The 26,158-nt window shown below is 41.0% G+C and overlaps 2 protein-coding genes across 17 annotated transcripts in view; one reads left to right on the top strand and one right to left on the bottom strand.

Annotated features, from left to right (window-relative positions):
* The first annotated feature begins 322 nt into the window (after positions 1 to 322).
* Positions 323 to 17,320, top strand: HNRNPA3 (heterogeneous nuclear ribonucleoprotein A3). 14 transcript variants are annotated; one of them, XR_003379605.2, is made up of 14 exons: positions 324 to 480; positions 4,168 to 4,281; positions 4,747 to 4,770; positions 8,464 to 8,586; positions 8,677 to 8,823; positions 8,905 to 9,115; positions 9,349 to 9,438; positions 9,499 to 9,606; positions 9,729 to 9,809; positions 10,501 to 10,647; positions 11,480 to 11,605; positions 11,690 to 11,761; positions 14,809 to 14,883; positions 17,028 to 17,320. XR_003379605.2 is itself a non-coding variant. In XM_074548442.1 (13 exons), the coding sequence occupies exons 2-12, from the start codon at positions 4,216 to 4,218 to the stop codon at positions 11,740 to 11,742; spliced, it is 1,173 nt and encodes a 390-aa protein (XP_074404543.1). In that variant the 5' UTR covers positions 323 to 475; positions 4,168 to 4,215; the 3' UTR covers positions 11,743 to 11,761; positions 11,848 to 13,955. The 14 variants fall into 14 exon arrangements, 13 of the variants coding, with proteins under 13 accessions (XP_074404543.1, XP_005484153.1, XP_026647518.1 ...); XM_074548442.1 differs by lacking the exons at positions 14,809 to 14,883; positions 17,028 to 17,320 and adding an exon at positions 11,848 to 13,955 and having other exon boundaries at positions 323 to 475; positions 4,750 to 4,770; XM_005484096.3 differs by lacking the exons at positions 14,809 to 14,883; positions 17,028 to 17,320 and adding an exon at positions 11,848 to 13,955 and having other exon boundaries at positions 323 to 475.
* NFE2L2 (NFE2 like bZIP transcription factor 2) overlaps positions 16,231 to 26,158 on the bottom strand; it is a 25,595-nt gene continuing 15,667 nt past the window's right edge. For all 3 annotated transcript variants that reach the window (XM_005484102.4, XM_074548436.1, XM_005484103.4), the window contains 4 exons: positions 23,441 to 23,710; positions 23,196 to 23,291; positions 22,665 to 22,844; positions 16,231 to 20,785 (listed from right to left, as the gene is read on the bottom strand). In XM_005484102.4, coding sequence (XP_005484159.1) covers positions 19,577 to 20,785; positions 22,665 to 22,844; positions 23,196 to 23,291; positions 23,441 to 23,710 — 1,755 coding nt within the window. In that variant the 3' untranslated portion in view covers positions 16,231 to 19,576. The remainder of the gene's footprint in view (positions 20,786 to 22,664; positions 22,845 to 23,195; positions 23,292 to 23,440; positions 23,711 to 26,158) is intronic.

Genomic DNA, 26,158 nt, shown 5'->3' with positions numbered 1-26,158 from the left:
CTGCTTGGACTTATTTTGGCATTCATCCGGAAACTGACTAAGCTACGCTCAGTTCTGAGGGTGAGCGATGAACGAGATCTGGAGAGCCGATCCTCAGCTGCCTCCTTGCAGCATCTCCAGCGCAAAACAATACACAGAGACAAATAACTTCTCTTAGAAGGTGCTGTGCACCTCGGGCACACCCTGATACTGCTGCAGCTGTGCCCTGTAGGCAGAGCATTTCCTCCTTTCCCTCTCTCTCTCCTGCCAAGCACCTGATGCCGCCCTGGGCAGCCCGGCGCACAGCGCTCCCTCACAGGGCCCCTCGCGCTCGGGGGCGGGGCGGGGGCGGCCCCACTGAGGGGAGGCGGGGCCGCCCCGCGCCCTCCGCGGCTGCGCCGGCGCTGCCACCCCCACAGCGGGCGGCGGTTTGTGCGCGGGGCCGGCGGTCGGCGTGGGACCGACGAGGGCGGGAAGGCGCCGTCGCTGAACGCCGGCACGGTGATATTTTCTCTTTCCTCCCCTCCCTACCCTTCCCCGCACATTCCCTCTCCCCACCTTCCCTCGCTCCCGACCCTTTTCTGTCCTTCTGGCGGGGAAGTTGCCGCGCGGACGGGCGGGAGAGGAGAAGGAGGGGGGGATGGGCGGCGGGCCCTGAGAAGAAAAGCGGTAACGGCCGCAGCGCGCGCGCCGCCCCGAGCCCGCCTTGCCGCCACGTGACCCCCCCCCCCCGCGCCCACCCCCTCCTCTCCCGCCCGGCTCCATATTGGCGCTGCGCTGGCCGAGCCCTGGCACAAAATGGAGGTAACTGCGCGCGGGGCGCGGGGCTCTCCGCCATCGGCCGAGGAGGCGGGGAGGCGGCTTCTGCCGTGCGGAGCTGGAACGGCTTTAATTCCGCCCGAGCCCGCGGGCGGGAAAGCGCGGCGGGAAGGGGGTGGTTGGCGGCAATATGTCATGGAGCCCCTTGCAGTTCCCGCGGCCGCCGCCTCGTCGTGGCGTTCCCGCCGCGCTCCAGACCCGCTTTCGCCTGCGACGCGGCGCGGGCAGGAAGAGACAGGGAGCGGGAGAGGCGGCGCTTCCGCCGCGCGGCCCCGCGGGCTGCGGCCGCCATTTCGCAGCGCTCCGGCGCGCGGGTGAGGGCTCGGCCCTCGGTCCGGGGCAGGGCTGGGAGCGGCAGAGCCCTTCGCAGCACTCCGGGGCACACCGAAACACACGGGCCCGTGTCTGGGCTGCAGTAGGGCGAGGCGAGCCCTACACGTGCGTGTGTCATTGTTCTGCCCTCCCTGTATTCCTTTCCCCCTTCCCTCCCCGGCCCACCTCCCTCCAGCGTAAGGTACTCGGAGTAGTGTGGCAGGGGTATTCTTTAACACACTTTCTACACATTCAGTTTTCTCGAAGCAGATTTTAGAGGCATTAAAATAGTTTGCTGCAGTACGCTGCATTTCGCAGAGGAATGCCGCAACACGTTGTAGCACCTCCCTAGAGTCTCTTACTCCCTGCCCAGAGGGAGTTAAAACTGCCAGGAACCTTTGCTGCCCGGAGAGGTGGGGGAAGGAAAACTACCGAGTTCTCTTCTTTTCTCCAGTCCCCCAATTACACGTGCAGAAGAGCCAGGACATTCGGTGGCATTCTGCCGTGATCCTGGTGGGCAGCATGAAGCAGTCTGCATAAACCTTGTGAAATCAACCTCACCCTACTTTGAGGGAAATCCTAATGATATTCTGCCTTTGCTTTTCTTTCCTCAAAACCTAAAGTTCTTTGTTCAAGTGTTTGAGAGTATGGCCAGCAAAAATAGTGGGGGTTTGTGTGCGTGGTAGTTTTTTTTTATCTTTGCTCCTTTCACTGAACGCTGAAGCCTTAGAAATTAAGATCTGAGAAACCAGCAACTCACACTAGTTTCTGTTCCTGTATTAAAAACACAAGAAAGTGGATCCCTTAACCAAAGCAGCTAAAACCAACTTCTCATGTAAGCAATTGTTTTAGCAGCTTCGGGGTTTAATAACTGAGAGGGCTGATGCATTTAAAGCATTGAAGTGGTTTAGTAAAGTTTGGGAACCTATCACATCAGGTATTCAGCTCGTACCTTGGGCTTTTCCTCAGGCACATGTTCCTATTGGTGTTGGGGGTACACTAGCAACACACTTAAAAATGGGAATCAGTTTTTTCCTGCTTTAACTTTTAGGTTTGATAAAACACCCTTCTCTAGGCACTTTAAATCCACCCGCAGTTGCTTGTAGAAAAGATCAGTGCATTTCCAAAGTATTCTCTGATTGGATGGTGAACTTCCATCTTCATAATGTCTGGTTTGTCTCTGTTAGCTTCTTTTCTGCTGTAAGAGAGCAGCGTTGTGAATAATGAGACAAGTCCTGGTGACTTCTTTATCGTTATAATTTAAAGCTTTCTTCGGAGACTGCTTTAAATTCTCTAGCTAAATTGCAGTATATGATTATTAACTAGCGTTTAATGGTAAATGTATTCTGAGTAGTCAGAGTTGAATAGAGTATTTTGTTGGTGATAAGAGTTCAGAAATTTGGTGCTGTCAGCCTTAACGCTCAGGACAGCACCCTGAGGACAGGGCTGAGCAGAGCTGTGTTCCACATGAGCTGATGGTGTGCATTTCAAGAACACAACTCCTTTTTAACCCTTAAGGCCTTCAGAGGCCATTGGGGCAGAGACCATGCCCAGGAGCTTTATGTTGGCCAGTGTGGAGCCTCGCTGGGGATAGCAGCTTCAGAAAGGGATTCGCACTTTCCATTACTTTGAAAAAGTATTTGAATAAGCTTTTTCCTTTACTCCCAAACAATTCTTAAAGCTTTATTTTGCTGTATAGCTCGTTTGTGGAAATCCCTTGAAGTGTTAATGTTCTGTTTCATACCTCCCCAACATGACTTTAAAAACTGACGGCTCAGCTGAAGTACTTAATATCCTAATACGTCTTTAGTCAAACTGATGTTTGATTTAAAGGATTTCAAGAGCAGCTTTAACATTGTGTAGCAGGAACTGAAGATAATACAAACACTTTGACGTTACTTAATGAAACTATTTAAATTGTTAATGCATTAAATTGTGATACTCCTGATTTCACAGTGGAGTTTAATTTGAAGCTGAATTTTAACATGAAGTTATGTTTAAGAATTTGCACTTAAAATAACAGCGTATATTGCTCATTAGTAGAGACCTGCCTGCCCTTCCACATGCAGGAGCAGAATTTGCAGGAAGAAAACATTAAAAAAATCCCACAACCCAAACAAACCAACCCATCACAGAAGTACACCTAATCTTGTAAATATCTATGCTTTTAAATGCAGCACATTTGTAATGTACTTAACATTATTGCATTTTGGCCACTGTAATAAAGCTTCAAGAAACATCCAAAGTAGTAATGAATATTGGCCGGAGATAAATGAACACATTAATACTAGAACCAACTGAATGATCCTAGAAAGTTTTCTAGAAAAAAGGCCAAAGGGTGCATGATTTTTTTGTTTAAATGTGTAGTGATGGGTTCATACACTGACCTTACAGTGTAAAAGATTTCTTATTTGTAATGGGACATAGATTACCTAGTACAGGGCAGTAATCAAATATGTAATAGGGAAGCAAAAGTAGTGCAGATAGTGAAGAGACTCCTGAGGATAGCAGTTCTTGATGCTGCAAGTTAGCATCAGCAAGGGCTTCTTGCACTACTAGTTGAAAGTAGTTTTTAATACAGGAACTATATAAGACATCCTCTAGTGTTGCACACTGCTGGATAGCTGGCTACAAGAGGTAGTCATCAGAAAGTTCTAATAAGCAGTGTTTACAAAAGGTTACATGTTTTTGGGGGTTAAAACTCCAGAGAAGCAGAATTTACATATTGGATTTGGGTATTAAAGTGGAATTTGCTTGCTGTATCAGTTGTACTCCAAATAGTTTTGTCAGACAGTAATAGATAAAGGTTTGCTACAGACTTTAGCATTAGTTTGTGTAGTGAGCTTGACTGGGATAGCAGATGTTTCTTTTACATCTCTTCTCAGTTGTTAGCTGAATAGCCTGAGGGTTTTTATCCCACCCTTTTAAATACTTCAGAGATTTTTTTTCTACTACAACCCATTTCTTCCTGCAAAGCTACACCTGTGCACTGCAGCAGAGAGGGCCCTGTGTCACAGGAGCTGGGGTAAGTACTGACTTATCCAACCTGTTTTCTAGGTTTCCTAGATCTAAAAGAAAGGCCGAGTTAGAGAGTACCCTTCCAAAATGGCTGCTATTAAGGAAGAGAGAGAAGTGGAAGACTACAAGAGGAAAGGAAGACGATCCTCACAGGTGAGAGGATGGGGTTTTTTATTCAAAATAAAGTAGTTTTAAGGGGAAAAGATAAAAAAAACCACCCCAAGTTAACCGTTTCTGTCTTTTTTTTCTACCTTCTTCATCCCCGTATTAGTGGAGTAACTTTAAATTGCAGTTTATTACATATGCATCTAAGGGGTGGGGTGTTAAGCCTAATGGGGAAATTTTGCTTGTCTAGCTTTCTGTTGTAACAGAATTGATTAAATGTATGTTTCCGATTATTAAAGCAAGGTGGAATTATTTATGTATCCTCCCAAGTATCAGCAGGAACTTGATTACTTCTACCTTCAAAAGTCCTGTTTTTAATGGGAATGAAGACAGGTTCCTATTTGCTTTTCTTTTTTTTTTTTTCCTTTTTTTTTTTTTAATGGTTGCCTGATAGTCACTGCAAATGAAAGCGAGCTGTACTAAGTAAAAATAACTGTTTTCTTTTGCTTCTAGCAGAAATACCGTAGACTGAATAAGGTGCGTAGTATAGAGAAGATGTTGGGGCTGTTTTTGGGAGGATGGGAGCTAGTTACTTTTGGGGCAGGGTGTGGAAGTGGGAGGGGGGAAGTTCTTAATACCCTTCAGAAAATAATTTTAAGGTCAGCAAAAAGGGTATTAAAAGTGCTTATATAGCTTATAACGGCGGCATTTTATCTTGGTTTATTTGGATTTGTTTGCTTTCTAACACTATTTTTTCAGGTTGCCTGAATATTTTAGCTAGTTCAAACCAGCTATTTTCTGGAATGATACACTACTGCAATGTGGGAGGGCCTGTACACTTGAATTCTGAACAAACCTTGTCCCAGTTGCATGTGTCTGATAGTGTATGGTTATTTTGTATTGAAATACAGTGTGTAAAGTCCTTTTGGAAGGAATGTTGAAACTCTCGCCCTCATTTGGACTTTGAATTGAGTGTACGGGGAGGATCAGCTGCATACTAAATAACCTCTTGTAGTTCACAAAAGTAGCTTGCCCTGGAACGATCTTAAAAACTTGAGTTTCTAGAGAACAAGTTTCTCAGGGCATGTTGCTGAGGCCCCAGTGGCCTGTAAGCTTTCCCGTTTCAGAAGGCAGGCTGGGATTGTACTGCCTGGGGACAGGCTGGTCTCGGTTCAGCCACGGCTGAGCATAGCCTTGGTGACCAGCATTTTGTGGGCATTTGCTGCTGCTCAGAGGTAAAATGCATGGGAGAGTTCCACCCGAAAACTGCCTTCAGAGAGAAATACTGCGATCCAAAAGGCTGATCATCCGAAACCCCTGCCATAGGAAATTCCACTTGCTGGCAACCACAGCATAAAAGCAGATGTATGTGATGTATGTGCAGTAGCTTTGTCTCAAAAGGTGTTAGGATTTCTGCAAAGAGGAGGATTTTTGCAGGAATCCCAGGGGGTTCTAGCTGCTGTGTTTCCCCCCCGCCTTAGGCGATAGGTAGTTACAGTGCGGGGGTGTCGGGGTCTCGGTAGGGCCTGGAGGCGCGGTGCGGGTCGGCGGGCGGAGGGGCCCGCGGCTCCCTCAGCGCCGGCCCCGCCCTGGGCCCCGCGGGCCGGGCCCCGCCCATGGCGCCACTGCGGCGCCGGCCGCGCGCCCCGCCCTCGCCTCCATATTGGCGCGGCGGCCGCGGCTGAGCACAAAATGGAGGCGGCCGGGCCCGCGCCGCGCTCGGCCTTTGGGGGAGGGAAGGCCGCAGTCGGGGCAGACGGAAAGTTTTCCGCCTCCGCAGAGCCGTGTAACGTGTCTGGAAGCCCCTCTGGCAGCTATGGGGGAGAAACAGTGTTTTGCCGACTAAAGGCAGGCTGGACGGTCTTGCAGCTGCTCTCCCCACTCCTGCCAGAGGAGTGCTGCAAAATGGCGTGCTCTCCTGGCGTGTCAGCTGAGCAGGCGGCAGCCTGGTTCTGATAGAGCAGGGTGGAGAGATGTGCTTTGCAGGATTTTCTGTGCAGGAAAGACTGCTGTTAGAAATAACTTTAAACAGAACCACTGAGAAAGAGTCTTGTCTGAAAACCCCAGTGACAACAAACTGCCTAAAAAACCTATTCCCTCATTCTTTAAAGAAAATACTGCCTTCTGATTTTTGCACATAATTCCTGTTACATGTATGTGTCATAAAGATAATTTTTATCAAGTAGAACAGAGAAGCTGTAACAGCGGGTGTTATTCCTGCTGTATGAGAGCAGCAGTTCTCATGCACGTAATAATAATAAGTAAGAAAGAGCTTCACTTCTCCTTACCTGAACAATTCTGTGGTTATTCTTTTAAGGTAAAAGCACTCTGAATTATTAGCTGGAAACTCTCATAGCCTTGAATAATATCACAGAACTATAAATAGTCTGACAGTTTTTCCTTACATGTTTCTGATTTTGAAGGAGTCTAATCTTCACAGCTTCACATAATAAATGTCTTTCAGTACCTGTACAAGAGTTTTGAAATGCTTAGTGTCCCCAGCTTTAACATAACCCAACTAAAAATTGTCAGTAGATTTTAAAAACTGGAATTAGCAAGAGATGACACTAGACCTAAAACAGTTTCTATATGTGATAGGTGTGTAATCCTATAAAATTTAAAGTTTCAATGTAGTGAGAGGGGAGTTTGTTTTTTTTTTTAATGCCTTTGTAGTCTGAACTACTTGGAAGACACTAGAAGCTTTAGTTTGTAGTTATGGGACCATTGACTGTTACTGATTTATATGATGATCATGAGGTAACAAAGCTTTAAAGAGTAAGCTGTAATCAAAAATACTGGGTTTCTGTCTAACAAAATTCAGCAGGTGAAAGGGCAGAGATTTAACTCCCAGACAGCTTTTCGTAATCTTAGTTACTGTTTGCTGTAGTACAACCTAAGTATTATAAGCCAACGGTTTGCTGAAGCACTGTATAATACAAAAAACACTCTCTCTAAGGGGCTTAAGCTTTACTGGCCAGCCCCAGTGCTGTGACAGAGGTTAAAGCACTTCAGATTTGAAGCAGAATGTCTACAGATAGAAGTCTGTGGCTGTTTTTATGTAGTTCACATCAGGATAATGCTGCATGTACTCTGGTTTAATGGACTGCTGCAGTGAAGCCTGTTAACTGATGCTGCAGAACTGAAGTCATACACAGCATAGCTGGCCAGCCCCTTGTGGAGTGTCTTACATGCACAGAAGTACCCGCTTGCTAAATGAGATTTTAATCTGGTTGCTTTTAAACAGAGAAGTCCAGTAAGACTTCTCTGCCAACGGCAGTTGTGAAACAATTTTTTGTCAACTCCTCGTCAAATATACGGGGAAACTCCCTGTCTAGTAAAAAAGTGCAGCACTGAAACAGAGCAGAAACACAATTTTACTCTCAAACCATTTCAGTCATTTAACAGAAGACTGGGATCTGCAAATTGGCACCTTTTAAAATGTGGCTGGTTGTATATAGGCAGTGTTACCAAGAGCTGTTAAACTTGCTTGTTCTGTGATGGTTTCCAAGTTACCAATCTTACTCTGGTACTTGTACCCACTACTGGTCATTGGTGAGTTGTTAGGGCATTTTCTTGTCTGTAAGACATAGGTTGTCTCACATTTGAGAGGTATTTCCCATAACACTAAAATCCACATACATATTTACACTATCTTGCTTGCATGTGCTCCAGTAATAGAATTATCAAAGTACAGAATTTATATTTAAAGGAACTGAGTATTGATGTGTTCCATAAAAATGTATAAAGATAACCTTTCAAAATGGACATCCTCAAAGAGTAGACACTCAGCCCGAGCCTTTTTTCATTCTGTACTGCATCCTTAAATTTTTTGTAGATCTGCATATTTATGCTTCATAAAGTGTTAGAACTTCCCTTTATCCAGCAGTGCTTCATCCCTGGTCCCAGCAGTGTGAACTGCAGCTCAAGTCTAGCCTCAGAATGATTGCATTTTTGGGTGGTGGGGAGCAATTAAATTACCTAATATGTTGAAATTCCTTTACTGTTTGCATTTTAGCACTCTTTAAGTTGTTAGTGTTTTAATTAAAATCACACCTCATTAAGTGTTTACTATTCTGCTGTCTAAATCCATTAGAAGTCATTGTTTTTATGTAAATGTATTTCACCTATTTGTAGTTATAATGTGCACAAATAATTTCTAGTAATTCAGTGAAATTTTAATTCTGTAATTTGTATTCAATATATGTTTTTTGATTTTTTTTCATTTTGTAGGGCCATGAGCCAAAGGAGCCAGAGCAGTTGAGAAAGCTGTTCATTGGAGGTCTGAGCTTTGAAACAACAGATGATAGCTTGAGAGAGCACTTCGAGAAATGGGGCACACTCACCGACTGTGTGGTAAAGGCTCTGTTATTAGTTTGTGCCTTTGAAAGGGTTGGGTAGTTAAAGTGGCACAGAAATACAGAATGCCTCCTTGTGTGTTTGCAGGTGATGAGAGACCCCCAAACAAAACGTTCCAGAGGCTTTGGCTTTGTGACTTACTCCTGTGTGGAGGAGGTGGATGCTGCCATGAGCGCTCGACCGCATAAGGTTGATGGACGCGTGGTTGAACCAAAGAGAGCAGTTTCCAGGGAGGTGAGCTAGTGTTCCAGTTAACCACATGTTCCGATCTTTACCTACTACTTTAAGCACTGAATTTCATTTTTGGCATTGCAGGATTCTGTAAAGCCTGGGGCACACCTCACCGTAAAGAAAATATTTGTTGGTGGAATTAAAGAAGATACAGAAGAATATAATTTGAGGGAGTACTTTGAAAAATATGGAAAGATTGAAACCATAGAGGTCATGGAAGACAGGCAGAGTGGAAAGAAGAGAGGCTTCGCTTTTGTTACTTTTGATGATCATGATACAGTTGATAAAATTGTTGGTATGTAAGCTCTTCAGTGACAAATGACTTGGCAGATAAAGTGTTAAGATTTCAGAAAAGCACTGTGTGGAATGAGATGGTTGCATAATCAGCTGCTTTACTATTGTGAAGGATGGGGTTGATTTTATGTTACTTTTCAGTGTGCATATGCCTTATAGTAACTTTCTGTGAGAGTTTTACAGCATATTACAATGATATGATTTCTGACTTTCATTTTTCACTATTTCCTGTAGTTCAGAAATACCATACTATAAATGGACACAACTGTGAAGTGAAAAAAGCGCTCTCAAAACAGGAGATGCAGACTGCTAGCTCTCAGAGAGGTGAGTTGTAGTTGTGCATAGCTATTTTGTGTAACAGGTTTTCAATTAATGTAATTCAAGTGAAATATTTTGTAGGTCGTGGGGGTGGCTCAGGCAACTTCATGGGCCGTGGAAACTTCGGAGGCGGTGGAGGGAATTTTGGCCGAGGAGGAAACTTTGGTGGGAGAGGTAAATGGCTGGAATATTATTATAAAATTATTTACATTTTGGTTTTGGTTTTATTTTCTCTGTCAGTTGGCTTAAACAGTTAACATGTTCAGGAAAACATTCTCATCTGTTTTGTGTTCTAGGAGGCTATGGGGGTGGTGGTGGCGGTGGTGGGAGCAGAGGAAGCTTTGGGGGTGGTGACGGATACAATGGATTTGGTGATGGTAAGTGTATTGTTCACTTCTTTTCCCCCAATGTTAGAACCAGCTGTAAGTCTTGCCTTCACCTTGGAAGCAAAGTTTGTTTTGGTGATAATGTGATAATACCAGTAATGAAAATGAAATGTCTGCATTGTAGAGCTGTGAAGAGTTAACTTTTTTTTCTTCTCCCTACAAAATGATGGGTGGAAGAAATACTAGTCTGTATTTGCCCTTTAAAAATATATCATAAGGTTGTGAGGGAGCTGCTTATTATTGAGAGCTCAGTGAAGATTCTTAGTTGAGATGACTAAAACTGAGTAAAGCAGTAAACAACTGTTTCCAGTAAGCTCTTAAGACTTCTTGTGGTTCAGTGATATCTTTTTTGTGATGCAGTTAGGATGAGTATCCAAAATGCATCTGAAGAGAAATACTGCAATTACCAAAAGGCTAAAAAATGCAATTATCAGAATGCAAAAAGGGATGAGGGAAGTAGCATGAAATGAATTACTTAGGTCCTGATTTTATAAGCATGGGTTTTTTCTCTATTAAGTAGTTTAGATAAATCATGCAGCCACAATGAATATAATAAAGGAAAAGTGCTGTGGGACATCTTTATTGTACAAATGTGTTGGTTTGGGGTTTTTTTGTTAAATGCATCTTTCCTTACCAGTATTTAGCTTTGGTGTGCTAAGTTTGACATTTCTTTTATCCAAAGGTGGCAACTATGGCGGTGGTCCTGGCTATGGCAGCAGAGGAGGTTATGGTGGTGGTGGAGGACCAGGATATGGAAACCCAGGTGGTGGATATGGAGGAGGAGGAGGAGGATATGATGGCTACAATGAAGGAGGAAATTTTGGTGGTGGTAAGATTCCAGTTTTAATTTGACATCAGTGGTTCTTAAGTTTCATTTCACAATGCCTGAAATATGGTAATTTATAAAATGAGTTGTATGTCTGGGTTTTAATGTAGAAGGCCATGTTGCTTAAGGGAAGTTCTTTTTCATAGGGATCAGCTTTGATAAACTACAACATTGTTTTGCCAGGGATGTATTTTTCAAAAGGCTTTGGCTATAAATCTGTGTGTGGAGGCAGAGTATAGGAATTTCAGTGGTTTTAAGCATTTCAAGTATGTTGTCCTTGGATACCTGTTCACAACACGTAGATCACATCCTCCTTTGTGAGAACTACAAACACAAATTTTAAGCTTTTTTATTTTTTGCCCCAAATTTGAAGAGTTAAGCTGCAAAAACTGCTGTGTATCTTACTATGCTTTCTGATTTTGTATGCAGCATGTCCATTACAATTCTGTCTTTTTTTGTGTGTGAATAAATAGTAATTTTTATTATTGTCATCCATCCCTGCAGAGTTGTACAGTAGAAGAATAATGGTGGAACTCATGGTTTTCTGATTTTGGGGACCTTAATTTGGCTTATCGGATTTACATCAAATTGCCTACTCAAACGTGCTTATAATGTGATGTGTTTCATCTCCAATAAAATACCAATTTCTATTGGTAAAAATACTAAGGGTCTTCTGTTACCTGTGCATTTACATGGAGGTAACATCAAAATACATGAATTTAATTTTAAGTTGTTCTAAACTACTACAGTTTATTTTTACATTGGGTATTGGAATTTGGTGAGTTTTGTGTCCTAAGTGTTAAACAAACAAGGCTTTATAAATTACTTGTTTTAGGTAATTATGGTGGAAGTGGAAACTACAATGATTTTGGCAATTACAGTGGACAACAGCAGTCTAACTATGGTCCCATGAAAGGTGGTGGCAGCTTTGGTGGCAGAAGTTCAGGCAGTCCCTATGGTGGTAAGTATGATTTTGTACAGAAAATATTTTTGAGTAAAAATCCATTGTTGTTCATGTACTTCAATATACACATTGGTTTTTTAGGTGGTTATGGATCTGGAAGTGGAAGTGGGGGCTATGGTGGTAGAAGATTCTAAAAATGCTACCAGAAAAAGGGTAGGTGTACTGCATATTTATAATGATGATTAATAATGTACAACTGTTCACTGAGAGTAATAATTTTCTTATCCTGTATTCAACAGGCTACAGTTCTTAGCAGGAGAGAGAGCGAGGAGTTGTCAGGAAAGCTGCAGGTTACTTTGAGACAGTCGTCCCAAATGAATTAGAGGAACTGTAAAATCTGCCACAGAAGGAACGATGATCCATAGTCAGAAAAGTTACTGCAGCTTAAACAGGAAACCCTTCTTGATCAGGACTGTCATAGCCACAGTTTGCAAAAAGTGCAGCTATTGATTCATGCAATGTAGTGTCGATTAGATGTACATTCCTGAGGTCTTTCTCTGTTGTAGCTTTGTCTTTCTTTTTTCTTTTTATTTTCCCATTACATCAGGTATATTGCCCTGTAAATTGTGGTAGTGGTACCAGGAATAAACAAATCAATGAATTTTTAACTTTTCAATATTTGTGTAGTTCAGTTTTTCCACATTTAGTAGAGAGAACTCTATAACAACTGAAATGTAGTTTAGGGTGTTTCCTTGTTAGTTAATAGAGAAGATAAATGCATTTCTCAATTACTATTTTGTATTAATTTAAAGTTAACAATAGAAACACCTATTGATTTGCAGTCTTAAGGGTCTAGTCTCAGTGTATATACGTAACTGTCATTGACATGAGTTACATAGGCATACAGAGGGAAAACATCTGTATGTTGCATTATAGTTTGTTTAGATGTATAACTAGGATTTGAGTTACTCAAATTAGTGTTTGTGAATCATAGAACTAAGCTTTATCTTAATGAAAACTTCAAATTACTTTTTGATTTGTGCATATTTTTTAAATTTGTAGTTCTGTATTAGTACTAGCGCTTCAAGAAAATAAGGCATGATAAATATTTTAACAAGACCAACTTTAGACACACGAAAGCTGTCTCCGTCTCATTTGAGATGCGTAAGGGATAACTGAAGTTGTTTAAGTCTTGGGTGGAGAGAAAAAGAAATTTGCTTTTTACCTTTATATTTATTGTAATTCCCGAGAAGTTAAGGTGGGGGGAATCAAGTGCCTGTTTCCTTGGGATATACAATGATTCTGTTTCAATAAAACTATACTTTGGGGAGGGTGGCTTGGAATTTTCATCCCCTTTGTCCCCATTTCCTTCTCCCTTGCACCAGACTGCACTGTTTCAATTAAATGAGGTATCATAGTGAGAGTAATAGGTATGTTCCTCAATAATTTAATGGCTATATACTTTCTTGCATGCACCCAAGGCAATTTTCTGGACACATGCTTCTGACTGGGAGCCAAGGGTAGCACAGGTGTAATCACTGACAGTCCCAGGTAATGTGCTCCAAAAGCCCATTCCCCATGGGCTCTTTAATAGTAGAGTCCTTGAGCTGTTTGCCCACAGACGTGTGTGCTCAGCCGAGAGCTCAAAGATGAAACATGATCTGGTTGTATTTTACCGACTAGAAGCACTCCCAGAACGTAGAGGGCTGCAGTCCCCAGTCCCCACAGGTAGAATGGTAGTGTGCTACAACTGGATTTGGTGCAGTGGAGTGGAAAATCAGACCCAGTACATGTGGCTAGGAATTTTACTTCATTCTCACTTCTGACCTCCAAATTAAGGCACTGCAGTCTGTGCTGTCCTCATCTGATGTGAATTTTCTTGACTACTGCCAGGCCAGTGCTTGCTGTCAATTCAGACTCAGAAGAGTAGGGACCCAGTCAATAAAAGAAATACTCAGACACTTGGCAATATGTATTGGAATTACTCACACCTGTTTCACTTCTGGGTCAATGTGCAGTATAAGGTAAATGCAATTCCAGTGTAGGAATGAATCTGCAAAGATGTATGAAATGGCTTAAGGCATAATCAGTCATATTAATGAATTATAATTTTTAAGAAGTGGTAGAAAAATAAGTGTGTTGTTTGAAAAAAATTAAACATGTTATTTAAACGCTGTTATTGGAGTGTATTTAGACTGCAGTACGCTAAAACAAGGAACCAGTGTCAAGATGGTAGCCTCAAAAATGGATTTCAAAGTCTGCTTATTCTTGTCTGTGGAGTTCTGAAAGATCTCAAAAGTTAAAGCAAGAATTGGTGGTTTAGTGAATGCTTCTGTTGTTGTACCTGTTCATTTGGGCTTGGGGTGGGGAGGAGGCTGTACTTCAATAAAGGCATTTTTTAAACAACCCCTTTGGAGTTTGAAAACATGGGAAACTAAACCACACCTCACTAGGGAGTGAGACACCTGACCTGACTTGCTTTGTACATCACTATGCTAGAAGATGCGTAGACTTGCACCCGGGGCCTGCATCTGATTGCAGGGACAACTGGAGGATGGGGTTGATGTCCCTTCTGACAATTGATCTGGTATTTCTAAATTTTTTAGAATGTATTGACAGTGTTCTTTTTAACAGGGCCTCTTGTAGCTGTACTGTGACTACAATGTTAACTTTGAAAAATAGTGTCATAATAAACTTTATGAACAAGATCTGTATGCAACCTTTTAAGAGATGGATGTAAGTGACCGCTTTGTAGGTGGGTGGGGTAGCTTAGCTGTTGTTTGTGACGTGGAAAAGTGTAAGCCATGAGGACAGTGATCCGCCAGCTTTACAGAACCTAGGATGTACTTCTTTGATCCATACATTGCTAAGGAGACTCGTAAGACAGGACTTCAGCAGCCTATTGAGTATGGAGAAGTCAGCCTAATTAAAGAATGACAAGGCAGCAGGAGCAACAGCTTCAACTTCCAGAAAAGTGAAGGAATAAGATACTGTGCTGATAGTGAGCAGCTTTCCCAAGGCTAGTTAAATCTGCTTATCACAGCTGAAATATCGAAGAAAGTCTAGCAAGAGTTCTTCACCTTTTGGAGCCTCCTTGAGTGATAGCTACTTGAGTTGACTCAAAATCAATAGGTCTAGCATTTAGACCTGAAAGGAAGGGCAATGAGCATAGGTAAGGTTTGCCTTTAAAATTTTTCATGAATTATAAAGAGTGGTGGGAGGTTTTTTAACAAGGTAAGAGTAATTTCTTTAATTTTCAGGTTGAATGAGAAGCTGCTGCTTGACAAAATGGGGAATGTCTTGCACATCCTCTTCAAATGAAGGTTGCTGACTGGGTAAGATTTGTAGTGTATAGTAAAATGTCTAACCCCTATTTCCTTCTAGGCTTTCCTTTTGACAGTCTCTTGATATCAAGGGAAGCCATAAGTCCTAAGTAGCAAATATTCCAGCATATGTCATCCAGTGTTTCCCGTTCTGGATGAATGCTGCTTGCTGGCACACTTCCTGTTCAAGAATCTTCTGTTCCTGGCAGATAAAAAATTGCTTCGTGTCTGAGGTCAACAAGACAAGTTGATGTTTTGAAATAATGTGTTTTGGTTACTGGGGAGTGTGCTGGGGTGGGGGAAATGGTTCTGTGCCTTGTCATGGAAAGGGTGCTGCAGAGAAGCCCCGGAAGGCAGTGACACTGAAGTGGTTCTGCGGTTCTCAGCAGCTGTGACCAGCTGCTGCTGCTTGCCACCTGTTGTGGGAGAGAGCTGGGATTTCCCTCCTAGCTAGTGGATCCTGGCTTACCAGGTGATGTATTTACCTGTACAAATCCAAGAGCTCCCTTTCAGATTCTGGGGGCTTTCAGGCAGGGTAATTGAGGCTGATACTGTCATGATACCCAGCTGAAATCACAATGGCATTTGTACAGGCAAATGGAATGGCAATAAAAACTTCTTATGCTGTCTTGATTTTACACAGACTGGAACGTGTATTAAGTCTTGGAAATGCATTATTTCCTTTTCTGCATCTTTGATTGTTACAAGTTCTTTTATAAAGTGCTTCAGCATCCCTTTAAACTTCCCAAAATATTTCTGAGCCTGTGCATTCTTAGGAAGACAATTTCCATTTTAGTGTTGGTTATACTTCAGTTGCTCTGAAAGTAGTTAAATGGAACCTGCCTTATCAGAGGCAGAGGCATGTTCACAAACTGCTTCAAGTACTTAGACTTTCTACCTGCTGCCTGTACACTCCAGAAAGTAACTCCTGATTTTGTAATACAGAGTTAACTAATTTGGAAGTAACATACAGAGACTTCAATAAAATCAGAAGCTACTTAATTGAAAATCTCACGATAACTGCATGTACTTGTGAAAAAACATAGAGACAAGTTTGTGCTTAGCTAAGGTTGAGCCTAAGTCTGAAACTGCAGTACAATCACGTTGCCTTAGTGTAATGTGCCAGCTTGTTGCTGAGGTGATGAGCTTCCTTTCTTAAGCCTAAAAGTGGGAAAGGTGTGCTCTGCTTGGCAGAGCTCCCTCAGGCATCTGTGCAGCAACAGGTAATGGGGAACAGCACTGCCCCTCAGGTACGAATGCTCTTGCACCTGCAGTGCTCTTTGGATTTTTTTAATCCAAAGAGCACTGCAGGTGCAAGAGCGTTTTGCAAATGTAACAAAATTAATTTTTAACAAAAACTTTGTAGTTTGCCTTGGTACTAGGCCTGTGTATAGAATAACGCTCTTTAGTATGAGAGGATTCCACATTGCTGCAGACTTGTGTGCTCTGGGCGGGTCTTTTTGCACCACATACAGAAACAGATAATCACTGTTAGAATTGTTTAGTTTGATTTATAACACTCTTGTTAAGATTCATTTGCTTAAATTCAGTTATTTATAGCCAAATCTGTTCAGAAATAACTTTTACCAAAATAAACACTGTCTTAAGGGAGTACTAGGTCAATTGTATCTCTGTCCAAGAGGCACTTTTAAGAGTTAAGAACTTTATTTCATGGCCATCTGGCTTCTGTTGAAAATAGCAGCTTTAAATGGAGATGGGGATGTAAAGATGCAAAACTAACAAAGCATTGGTCCCTTAGCTATAGTTGTACAGAAGTTTACTTGATAACATGAATGATATTTCCAGGTAGAGAAGGGAGTTCTCCCAAAACCCAGATTGATGGAGGTAACTATGCTATTACAAAACACCAAAATTAAACATGGCATCGTAATTTTTATATCTTTTCAATACTTAAGGTTCCTAATCTTTTCAAGCATGATTTGTGTGATGTTCTGATGTGCTGTCTTTGGTTCCTTGTTTAAGACATTAACGTGGTTTTCGTGTATTGTCCACACTGAGGTGGAATATTCATAAATCAGTCTGTGGTCTCTGACAAGTGTGTGTATCTTAAAATTGTGTGGAGCATGTAAAATCTTGAGTATCACTGAAATTCACATATCTGACAGATGATTCTTTTTCTGCTGTGGGTGCTACAGGTTGACATCTCTCTCTGTTAGCTTTTCCTGAACTAAAGTAATCCAAGTATCTCCACAGAAGAAAAAGTGGCCTTCATGTAGAAGATAATACCGCAAGATTGGAAACAGAATAAAATGGTATAACTGGCAAAGACTGCGAGAGCAATGGTGCTAGTGTGCTGACATCTTGAAACTTGTGGTTAAACAAGTTAAAATAGCATGGAAATTTAAAATTCCAGTATAGTCCATAATGGATTAAAATTTGTTAAAATAATTTAATTTTGTATCAGAATAAAGTGTATATTGTCAAATGACTTACAATCTAAAATGCGTTGGCATCACCTTTTTTTAGTGCTGTGAAGAACACTTAAGTGGTCTAGAATTATTGCAACACATTTTCTTACAGGATCATCTTTCCAACTTGGGACTGCAAGCCAAAAACCCTTGGTTCAGGCCAGCTTTTCAGCTTTATTCCTAATAGTTTTAAAATGGGATGTTTTGATCAAGAAACAAATGGCCTCCATGTGGCAGCTTGTCAGTGTATGAGGTCAGCAGCGTGAGGCTTTTGACTTGGCAATGTCACTGGTCACTCAGATTTGGGAGCATGCTCTGTACCTCAGTAATAACAGTAACAAAATGAAGGTTATAATTTGCAATCTGATGTTTTCATATATATGAGTAATGAGTAATTTTTTTCCTCAGTGATAGTGGGGGGTTCAATGGGAGAGCAGCAGGCAGTGTGGTGATGATGGGAAGAACACTGGTTTAAACTGAATGCAAGTTGTCACAGACCAAGTTACTTTAGACTGATTCTTCACCTGATGAAATTCAAACAAGGCTGCTGCATTAACTGCAGGTTTTTTGCTGTTGCACTTTTGTTTTGGTAATGGAAGAAATATCTTTGTATTGTTTTAGACAAACGGATGGTACAAATACAGCAGTGCCTGCAAAGGCTGTAAGGAATGCTGTTTGCCTTTGGCTTTCACATTAGTGAAATTAAGGAACAAATGGGAGTGCAGGGCAGGAGTTTACTGAGATGTCTGTTTTATAGCCAATTTGTAATTAAAGGTATTTATAGTGCAGCTGTGGAGAGAATTTTCTCTGACAGACATTTGATAGCATAGTTAATGGCAAAGGGAACCCAGGAGTGTTTTAGGTGCTCTGTGCTTTGCCATCAGCCCCTGCCTGTGTTTAAGAGTTACTGTGTATCAGTGTTGACTGACTGGGGCCGTGGCTGGGTGTGCTTCTTGATGCCTACGCTCCAAAATTGCCATCTTCAAATAGAGATTAGTCCTCTTGCTTTAAGTGGCAGCAGTGTCTTGCAGTCTCACAGTGCCCACCCATCAATGGCAAGAAAAAAATCAAATCAAGCATGCCTTTTAGAACTTGCACAGGGATGAAGATAGTTTTTAATGTTCAGATCAACATGTCTTACAAATTATACATTTTAGGTATTGAAAAAATCCAAAACAATCAAGTGCAATGAGTTCTTTTGAATAGTAAACAAAACCATGCTATTTATTTGCCCATTTTGACTCTTTTATAAATCATAATTTGAACTCCACAAAGCATTTCAATTCACTGAGCAGAGATTTCAAACAGGGCAGGTGGATGGCTGCTAGTATGCAGTTTTCCATAAGCACCAAAGTACCAGCAGGGAGAGGTGATGCTCATTGACTGAAGTCAGAGGCACAGTAGTGTATTTCTAGGAGAATTGCTCAAAAACCTGCAGAAATTTTAGCTCAAAAAAGGCATAATGATGGCAATGTTCTAACAGATTTTAAATGCCTTTGGAAAAAAGATCTCATGAATTTACATAGTGTTCCAGGAGGAAGACAAAAACTGTGAGCTTAGCATAGACTTGAAACTGTGTTACATGGTCTTTCCAAAGGTTATTAAAACAAAGCTGAATGAAGCATTGGTAAATGCTGACACTGGTGTGTGATTGATAATTATGCTACAGGAAGACTTGGCCTTGGAAAACTAGCAAGGATTTCTCTCCTTTAAGGAAACAAATGTGTATGAAGTAGAGTTAAAAAACTTTAATGAGCTGATAAGGCAAAATCAAACACTGAGTGTCAACTTTTATACTAAATTAATATATTAAATATAAAGCAAGTATAAATGTGTAAGAAAAACGGGGAACACTACTGCATATTTATAAAAAATATAAGAAGCCATCCTGGTTGTCTTGCAAGAAATTATATTCAGAAGGCTAAAATAATTTTTTAATATATATATCAAATCTATGAATATAACAATAGATAGGAACAGTATATAAATATGGTATATTTAAATATTTACATATATATGGAAACTAGTCAAAAGTGGTGCTATAAGAAGGAAATGTCTGTTAAGTCAGATTAAAAATTTTGTACACGCCCGTCTGCATTATCTGATTAATTTTCAACTTGTATTTTCCATAAACTAATCAACAACTTTAAAATTATCATTGCATAGACTTACTTGACAAATATTACTTAATTCTGCATTCCACCTCACAGTAAAAACTACCATGATAATGATACAAAACTAGTAACTCAGAGAACAGGAACCAGCTGTACTGCCCTTCAAAGTTTAGTCCCCGACTGCCTGCTCTTAGGAACAAGAAAGACATTGCCATCTCTAGTTTGCTGCAGTGAATATTCACTGGGAGAGTAAGGCTTTCCGTCTTCATCACGCAGCATGCTGAAGACCTCGAGGTACAAGGTGGTGAATTGCTTTTTCATTTGATGAAGGCTCCTGTCATGCTCTCCTTTTTCCTTAAGCAATTTTTCTTTCTCATCTTTTAGGTTACTCAAATCATGCTCCAGTTCTACTATATTTTCCAGTTTTCTTTTACGGCAATTTTGAGCAGCCACTTTGTTCTTGCCTCTCCTGCGTATATCTCGAATAAGTGTAAGCTGGGCTTCACTGAACTGCTCCTTAGACATCATTTCACTGAAGTCCGCAACAGGGAGATTGATGATTTTTTCAACAGGAAAAGGGATCTGCAGAGCTCTGGCTCTTTGCTCATCTCTTGTGAGATGAGCATCAAGGCGGCCGGGAGGTTTATCTTTTGTGAAGGGAACTCTGGGTTGGCCAGGAGCAGGAGGGGGTTCTTTCTTTGGTGTGGCTGTATGTGGCAAACTTGATGTTTGAGTGCTTGGCCCTAATGAAGAAAACACCTGATCCTGGAGGTGCAAAGAGTACAGACCAGCACTGCTCTGGAGCATACTTCCAGAAGCACTATCTGTGTCTTCCATTTCAGAATCGCTGCAACCCAAAGTCTTATCTGCATAGGCAGATGATTCCACAGAGTGCTCTGGCGACGCCACGCTGGAGCTTGCATTCAGTGAAATACCAGAGTCAGAATCGTTGCATTCTGCTCTGGTCCCTGAGTGGTTGCCATTAAAAGCTTTACACAGTGCAAAGTCAGAAAGATCAATAGGTTCACTTAGAATCTCTGCCAGGGACTGACTGATAGTGTTCGTTGCTGCTGCATCACCGTTCACCTTTGTATCAATAAACGTGGTGTAGAAATCCTCACAGAAATCAGGGTTTGAAGGGGATGTGTCATTTAAAGAGTTCACACTCAGCTGGCTGGTGTCTTCTGGTGGTAAAATGCCCGAGAAGGGGCCCTCCATACCATCCAGGAAATCTGGACCGCAGTTAACATCTTTCCTCAGCATGGGCACTGAGCTGCAGTAACTGTAGCTGTTGTGCATCTCTGCTGGCTTGGTCTCAGGGCTCGTCACTGTGCTCACCTCAGCCAGGTTATCATTTTCAATGTTCAGGCACTAGATGGGCAATGCAAGGGAGAAGTTGAGCAACACATCTGCAATTGATAAAATCCTCTTCTACAACCCAAAAGCATTAAATAGCAATCAACATGGACATAAGGGGTTTTGTTAACACCGTTGTAGTCTAGATGCAGCACCCTTGTGCTATGAAGAGGCAATCAAAGAAGATGACAGATACCAAAGCAAAAGCACAACACAACTTGTTCTGGACAAAGCATTTTAGAGTAAGAGAGCAGAGCCTCTCAGGCTCAGAGCAAGATGCTGAAGACACCCATTCCAATGTGTTATAGAAATTGCAATTGCTGGTTGCTGCCAGGTCTGAACTTCTCACAAGCACCACTGCTAAGAATGGATGAGTACAGAAATGTAAAATTCCTGAATGAAACTTAATGAGCATGTACAGCAAACAATGACTTCTAGAACTATTAGTTCACAGTTCCTCAAAACCAAGATTCTTCTAGGATTTACTGAACGAAGGAATTTCAGCACAGAGCAATGTAATTGGTGAAGTAAGAAGAGTGCTAACATGGAGCCAGGCAAACACATTAGTTCAGCTGGCTAACACCAGTGTGAGTGTCAGACTGCTCCACTGATGGACTTTCACTGGCTACAAGAACAACTTCATAATGAGCTGGCAGTTGCCTAACTGAAGCTGAAATAAACAGGCCTGCTATCCCCCAGGAATTACTTAACTAGAGGTTGTTCAATGCTTAAGCTAAGATTGTCAATGTGAGAGCTCTATTTTTCCATTTCTCTAAACATAATTTGTACAAGGCAGTGCCCTTATTTTAATTATCTTTTTTTTCAAGAAAATTATTCAATTACTATTCAGAATTACTGCAATATATTACTTTGGTTTGGTTTCTTAATGTTTGGTTTCTTATTTTCACCATCACTGCTGCCTCTTCACAGCCAATTGCCCTTGTTACTTATGTGGGCTCTTTAAGCCTAACACAGTAATCAGGTTAGAAAACTAGAAGAACATAAAAAATATAAAAAGATTAAGGGAAGAGGGAGAGTGGCAGGAAAAAGCTAAATCAGCTTTGCAAATTATAATTTTAGTTTTTTGAAATATGATTCAGATTTATGGGCACTCCACCAAGCAATCATCTCTTGTATTAACAGCATAAAGTAGAGCAGCAGCATGCTGGAAAGCATGATGACATTCTACAGTAATATATTTGAAAAGAAATTTATTCAATTTTATAATCAAATATAAGGAAAACATAAATATAAACATAGGATAAAAATCCCTACATACTCTCTGTATTAGCAAAGTGACTCTTTTGTTGCTTTGAAATATCCAGTTCACATACATTACACAAGTTGTTCTTACTGAGTATGTATAAACAGCATTCATATAAATATACCTGACTCTTCTGTGTACCTAAATATATATTCTATTATCAGCTTTAAAAAACTTTTTCCTTAGACAAAACTTGAATGCAAAAGTAATCATATTCACACAACTGGACAGTTCCAAAAAGCCCCCAACATTTACAGCAACACTTGTGAAAACAATTCCTGTTGCAGATCCGTGACTCAGAACTGTCCATTTCTGAGCAGCTGCATTTTATTGATGGTCACACTGTATCACACAGAGGCAAAAAGTGACTTGCCAAACATGAGGAAGTTCTGACTGACAAGTGTTTTGTTAAGGTTTGTCCATAAACAACTCATTTCATGCTTTCTACATGTTCTTCAATATATTCTTTTTGAAAAAAATTAAAGCTTATATTGATGTATAAACATCCTACAGGTGTAGAAACCAAGTCACAGCCAGCATCTCTTCAGATGCTATTGTACTGCCTTCTCCAAAGTACTACAGTCCTCCAAAAAGAACCTGCTTTGTTTTTCAGGTACTTGTTATACTAACCTGTAACTCTGAAAGGGACAGTAATTCTTCCCAAACTTGCTCTATGTTCTGCATATTCTCTGCATCAGTGGGTTGTACTAGATCAGGGGATTCAGGTGGCTGAGTTTGATCAGAAGAAACAAAGGCTGGGTTGCTATTGACCTGAGCAGGAACCAGTGACTGAAATGCAGCTGAAGAAGCCTGAAGGGTTTAAACAAATAATTAAAAACCTGAACAAAACAATGTTAACTAAAAAACACACTCAAAAAACCAGATGTACATTTTCCAAAGCATAAACCTAGTTTTTGGAGTTCTGCATCATTTCTGCAGAACAAACAGGTGTTTCTTAAGGAAAGCATTTTTTTTAATATAATGGAGTATTATAAAAATAGGCTCAAGCCTACTCAGTGCTTTATGTCAGCTGAAGCCAGCTTGAGGAGAAAACTCAGATCACAAATTAGTCTTATGGTGAAGACAAATCTTAGTCAGAGAAGACATGAGACTGACCCTGTGGAAAAGCACCCATGAAACCACTGAACTGTGCATTTTTACCTCATGCTCATCTATAAACGGGAATGCTTCTGCCAAGAGCTGCATGCAGTCATCAAAGGACAAGGCCTCTGCTTCTGGTTTTGAAGGCTCTGTGGTCTAAATAGGAAAATTATGAAAAAAGGTTAGTGCATGTAGAAGATATTCCATTACAGCAACACATGCAAATTCACTTTAGGCAGCCACTAGCGTGATGCCTTCCTGTGAATGGACAAAGGGTTAAACACACTCACAGCACTGGAGTTTACCTGTGAGAAAGCAACGGGTGGCTCAGTATTTTCTGGCTGAATGCACTGAGCTGGCTGCACAGGAATGAATTCACCTGTCTCTTCGTCTAACTCCAGCTGAGCCAGCAAGGCTTCCTCCTGCTCTTTTTGGAGCTGCTCTTGTCTTTCCTTTTCAAGTTTCTTCTGCTTCTCGAGTTCATACTCCTTCTGGCGCTGCCTAGAATCAAACACTTCACGTCTCGCCCCAAGGTCTATATCTTGCCTCCAAAGGATGTCAATCAGGTTCATGTCCTGCAACAGAAATGCTTTTTTAAAGCAAGATCCTTCCAGGCAGAACTGGTTTAGAACAACAGCAAAGCTTTAAATCCCTGTGTCAAATGGGTAGACTCATGTAACTGAAGCTTATTCTCTTAACCCTACAAAATTACCAAAATAAAACTCGGCTCTATATGACCTTTCTGAAGTGTGTGATCTGGTGGCTTGCCTTCTGTGGCCCACACAGAGGCTCACAGAAACCTGAATTTATTACAACTGGTAAGGTAATACAGGAACTGGCCAGAGGATAAATATATTCTTCTTTTTTGACTTGTCTCATAGAAAACATGAAGATACAGAATGAATTGTCACAAAGGAAGTAATTTTTAGGAGAAAAGAGAGAAATTGAGAAGTTTGACCATGTACATTTTTTTCACATGTTCCTGTAAAACTGCAAAAGCTGCCTAAAAACATGATGGAGGCTTCCTGAAGTAACTATAACAGCCATGCAGAATGTATTTTGGATTAGTAATGTTCCATTCTGGTATTACTCTTAAAGATCAGCAGAACAGAGCTTCAGAGCTGCAGGAGAATCTGGTTTCAAAGACCCCAAGTGACATAACCTCACTAGCACTAAAGACAATTATTAAGACTATTAGTAAGAAATTGTAATTGAAAGCTTAGTCTGTGCTGATGTTCTAAATGTGGCTGGTTTGGAGCAGCTGAGTATAAACAGTGCTTGCAGGGTCTCACATACTGTTAATGAGTTGGCCCCTGGCTCATCACAGAGTCCAAATGGAATTCTGCTATTTAGGAAAGAGCAATTGCTTAATACATATTATGGCTACAATTACTTTTAATTTATTGCATCAAGGCTTTTTATTGGGTGGGGTGGGGGGCAAGGGGCTTAACAGATTCTTCTGTTTTAGTTTTTTACTGTTTAAATAGTCAATATTCTCAGGGCTGAAGTCTAGAGTATTTTCTTCTATGAAGAAAACGCTCTAAATGTATTAATTTGTATGCCTGCTGATACAGAATTTTAACATTTGCTAGCCACATTTCTCAGATGGGTAAATGCCAACCATTGAGCTGGTGCCTGGAAATTTTTGATTTTATTATGCTTAAAATTACCCTTCAGGGCAGCATGTGAAAATTATGTCCAGTGTTGGGCATCCTCATCAGATTAACACTGTCAAAGTAATACACCAAACACTGCATTTCATTTAAACAGAACCTTCCTAATTCACTCAGCAGCTCTACACCCAAGACAGAATTTTTTGCCATCATATCAAATTAAAACATTCCCTTCCCTCTAGAGGTTATTTTCAAATAGAGAACGAAAGTAACCTGTATGCCAGCTCATGCTGCCATTCAAAATGATCACGTCTGTACAACAGCTATGGCAAAAAGCTTCAGGCCAAGTCCACATGTGAACAAACCAATTCAAGTGTCCTCATTCCACATGGCATGAATGACTTCTAGTAATAACTAAAAAAAGGTATTTTTACTAAAATTGGGTAATTACATAAAATATCTTTGTGTAACACAATGCAGGCACTTCCAAATCTAAAACATATTTAATATACCTTGCTGGGAGAGACCAAACTCAGCTTTAATGGCCAGCAATGAAGAAGCTGAAATTATTACAGTGGCTGCCCAAGACAATGTTTGGTCTTTCCAGACTGGCAGGGTAAAATGAACTAATTAAGTTCTGCAGTAATTGCAGATACTGCAATATGGTATAGCTTCATTAAGGGCCAGTAGTTTACCAGCTGCTCAGTGTCTCCTCCTGCAGCAGATCCAAAAGTGTTTCCTAGTCTCTGAGCATTTGCAATATGTTCTGGATAAAACTGCAGGATCTGGATTTTAGGGCTCACTTCTGAATTATTCATTTACAAAGCACCATTAAAAATGTGACTCAGAAGATTTTTTTTTTGTGCATGTGTGTGCATATAATGCACAAAAACATCAGAACTGGTGCTCGGTTTCAGGTTAAATAATAAAAAACAAAGTTTTTCTTTCTGTAGCTACAGAAGGCAAAACACATTTTCCTTAAGAAGAAAATCCATGTAGCCTTAGTACAAAAACTTAAGACCCAGCTATTACCTTTTTCAGCCATTCTAATGGCAACATTCACTATCAAAGTAAGTAGCTTTGGGCGCTGCCTCCTTTGTGGGATGAGATGTCTCCAAAGACACCAGCTGACCAGAGAAAATGCTGTGCCTGTGCACCACTTTGTGTGTGCAGCAGCCAGTTCAGGATTCTTTTTTGAATGAATATGTTTGCATACTTACCAAGATTGTCAGGATCTGAGCTGTTGTTTGACAAATATGACAGCACTGATTGGCTCCTGTCACTGTTTTTCAAGTGACCATATTTAGGTCAGTGTCTTATCTCTAGCAGAAGCTGAGCTTGGCCAAACAGTGTCATGCTCAACCCTGGAGGGCACTGCTTGTCAGGAGCACTTTTAAATTTTATTTAGTT

The sequence above is a fragment of the Zonotrichia albicollis genome, chromosome 10 (assembly GCF_047830755.1).
Source record: "Zonotrichia albicollis isolate bZonAlb1 chromosome 10, bZonAlb1.hap1, whole genome shotgun sequence".
Lineage (NCBI taxonomy): Eukaryota > Metazoa > Chordata > Aves > Passeriformes > Passerellidae > Zonotrichia > Zonotrichia albicollis.
The sequence above is the reverse complement of the archived record's forward strand: the minus strand, read 5'-3'. Positions and strand labels throughout refer to the sequence as shown.

What these genes read in the sequence shown, in the direction of transcription:
- HNRNPA3 (XM_026791717.2), top strand. Translation starts at nt 4,216, where the DNA reads ATGGCTGCTATTAAGGAAGAGAGAGAAGTGGAAGACTACAAGAGGAAA. An exon ending in ATACAATGGATTTGGTGATG is followed by an intron (nt 9,810 to 10,500) that starts GTAAGTGTATTG and finishes TTTTATCCAAAG; the next exon opens with GTGGCAACTATGGCGGTGGT. An exon ending in AGGAGGAAATTTTGGTGGTG is followed by an intron (nt 10,648 to 11,479) that starts GTAAGATTCCAG and finishes TACTTGTTTTAG; the next exon opens with GTAATTATGGTGGAAGTGGA.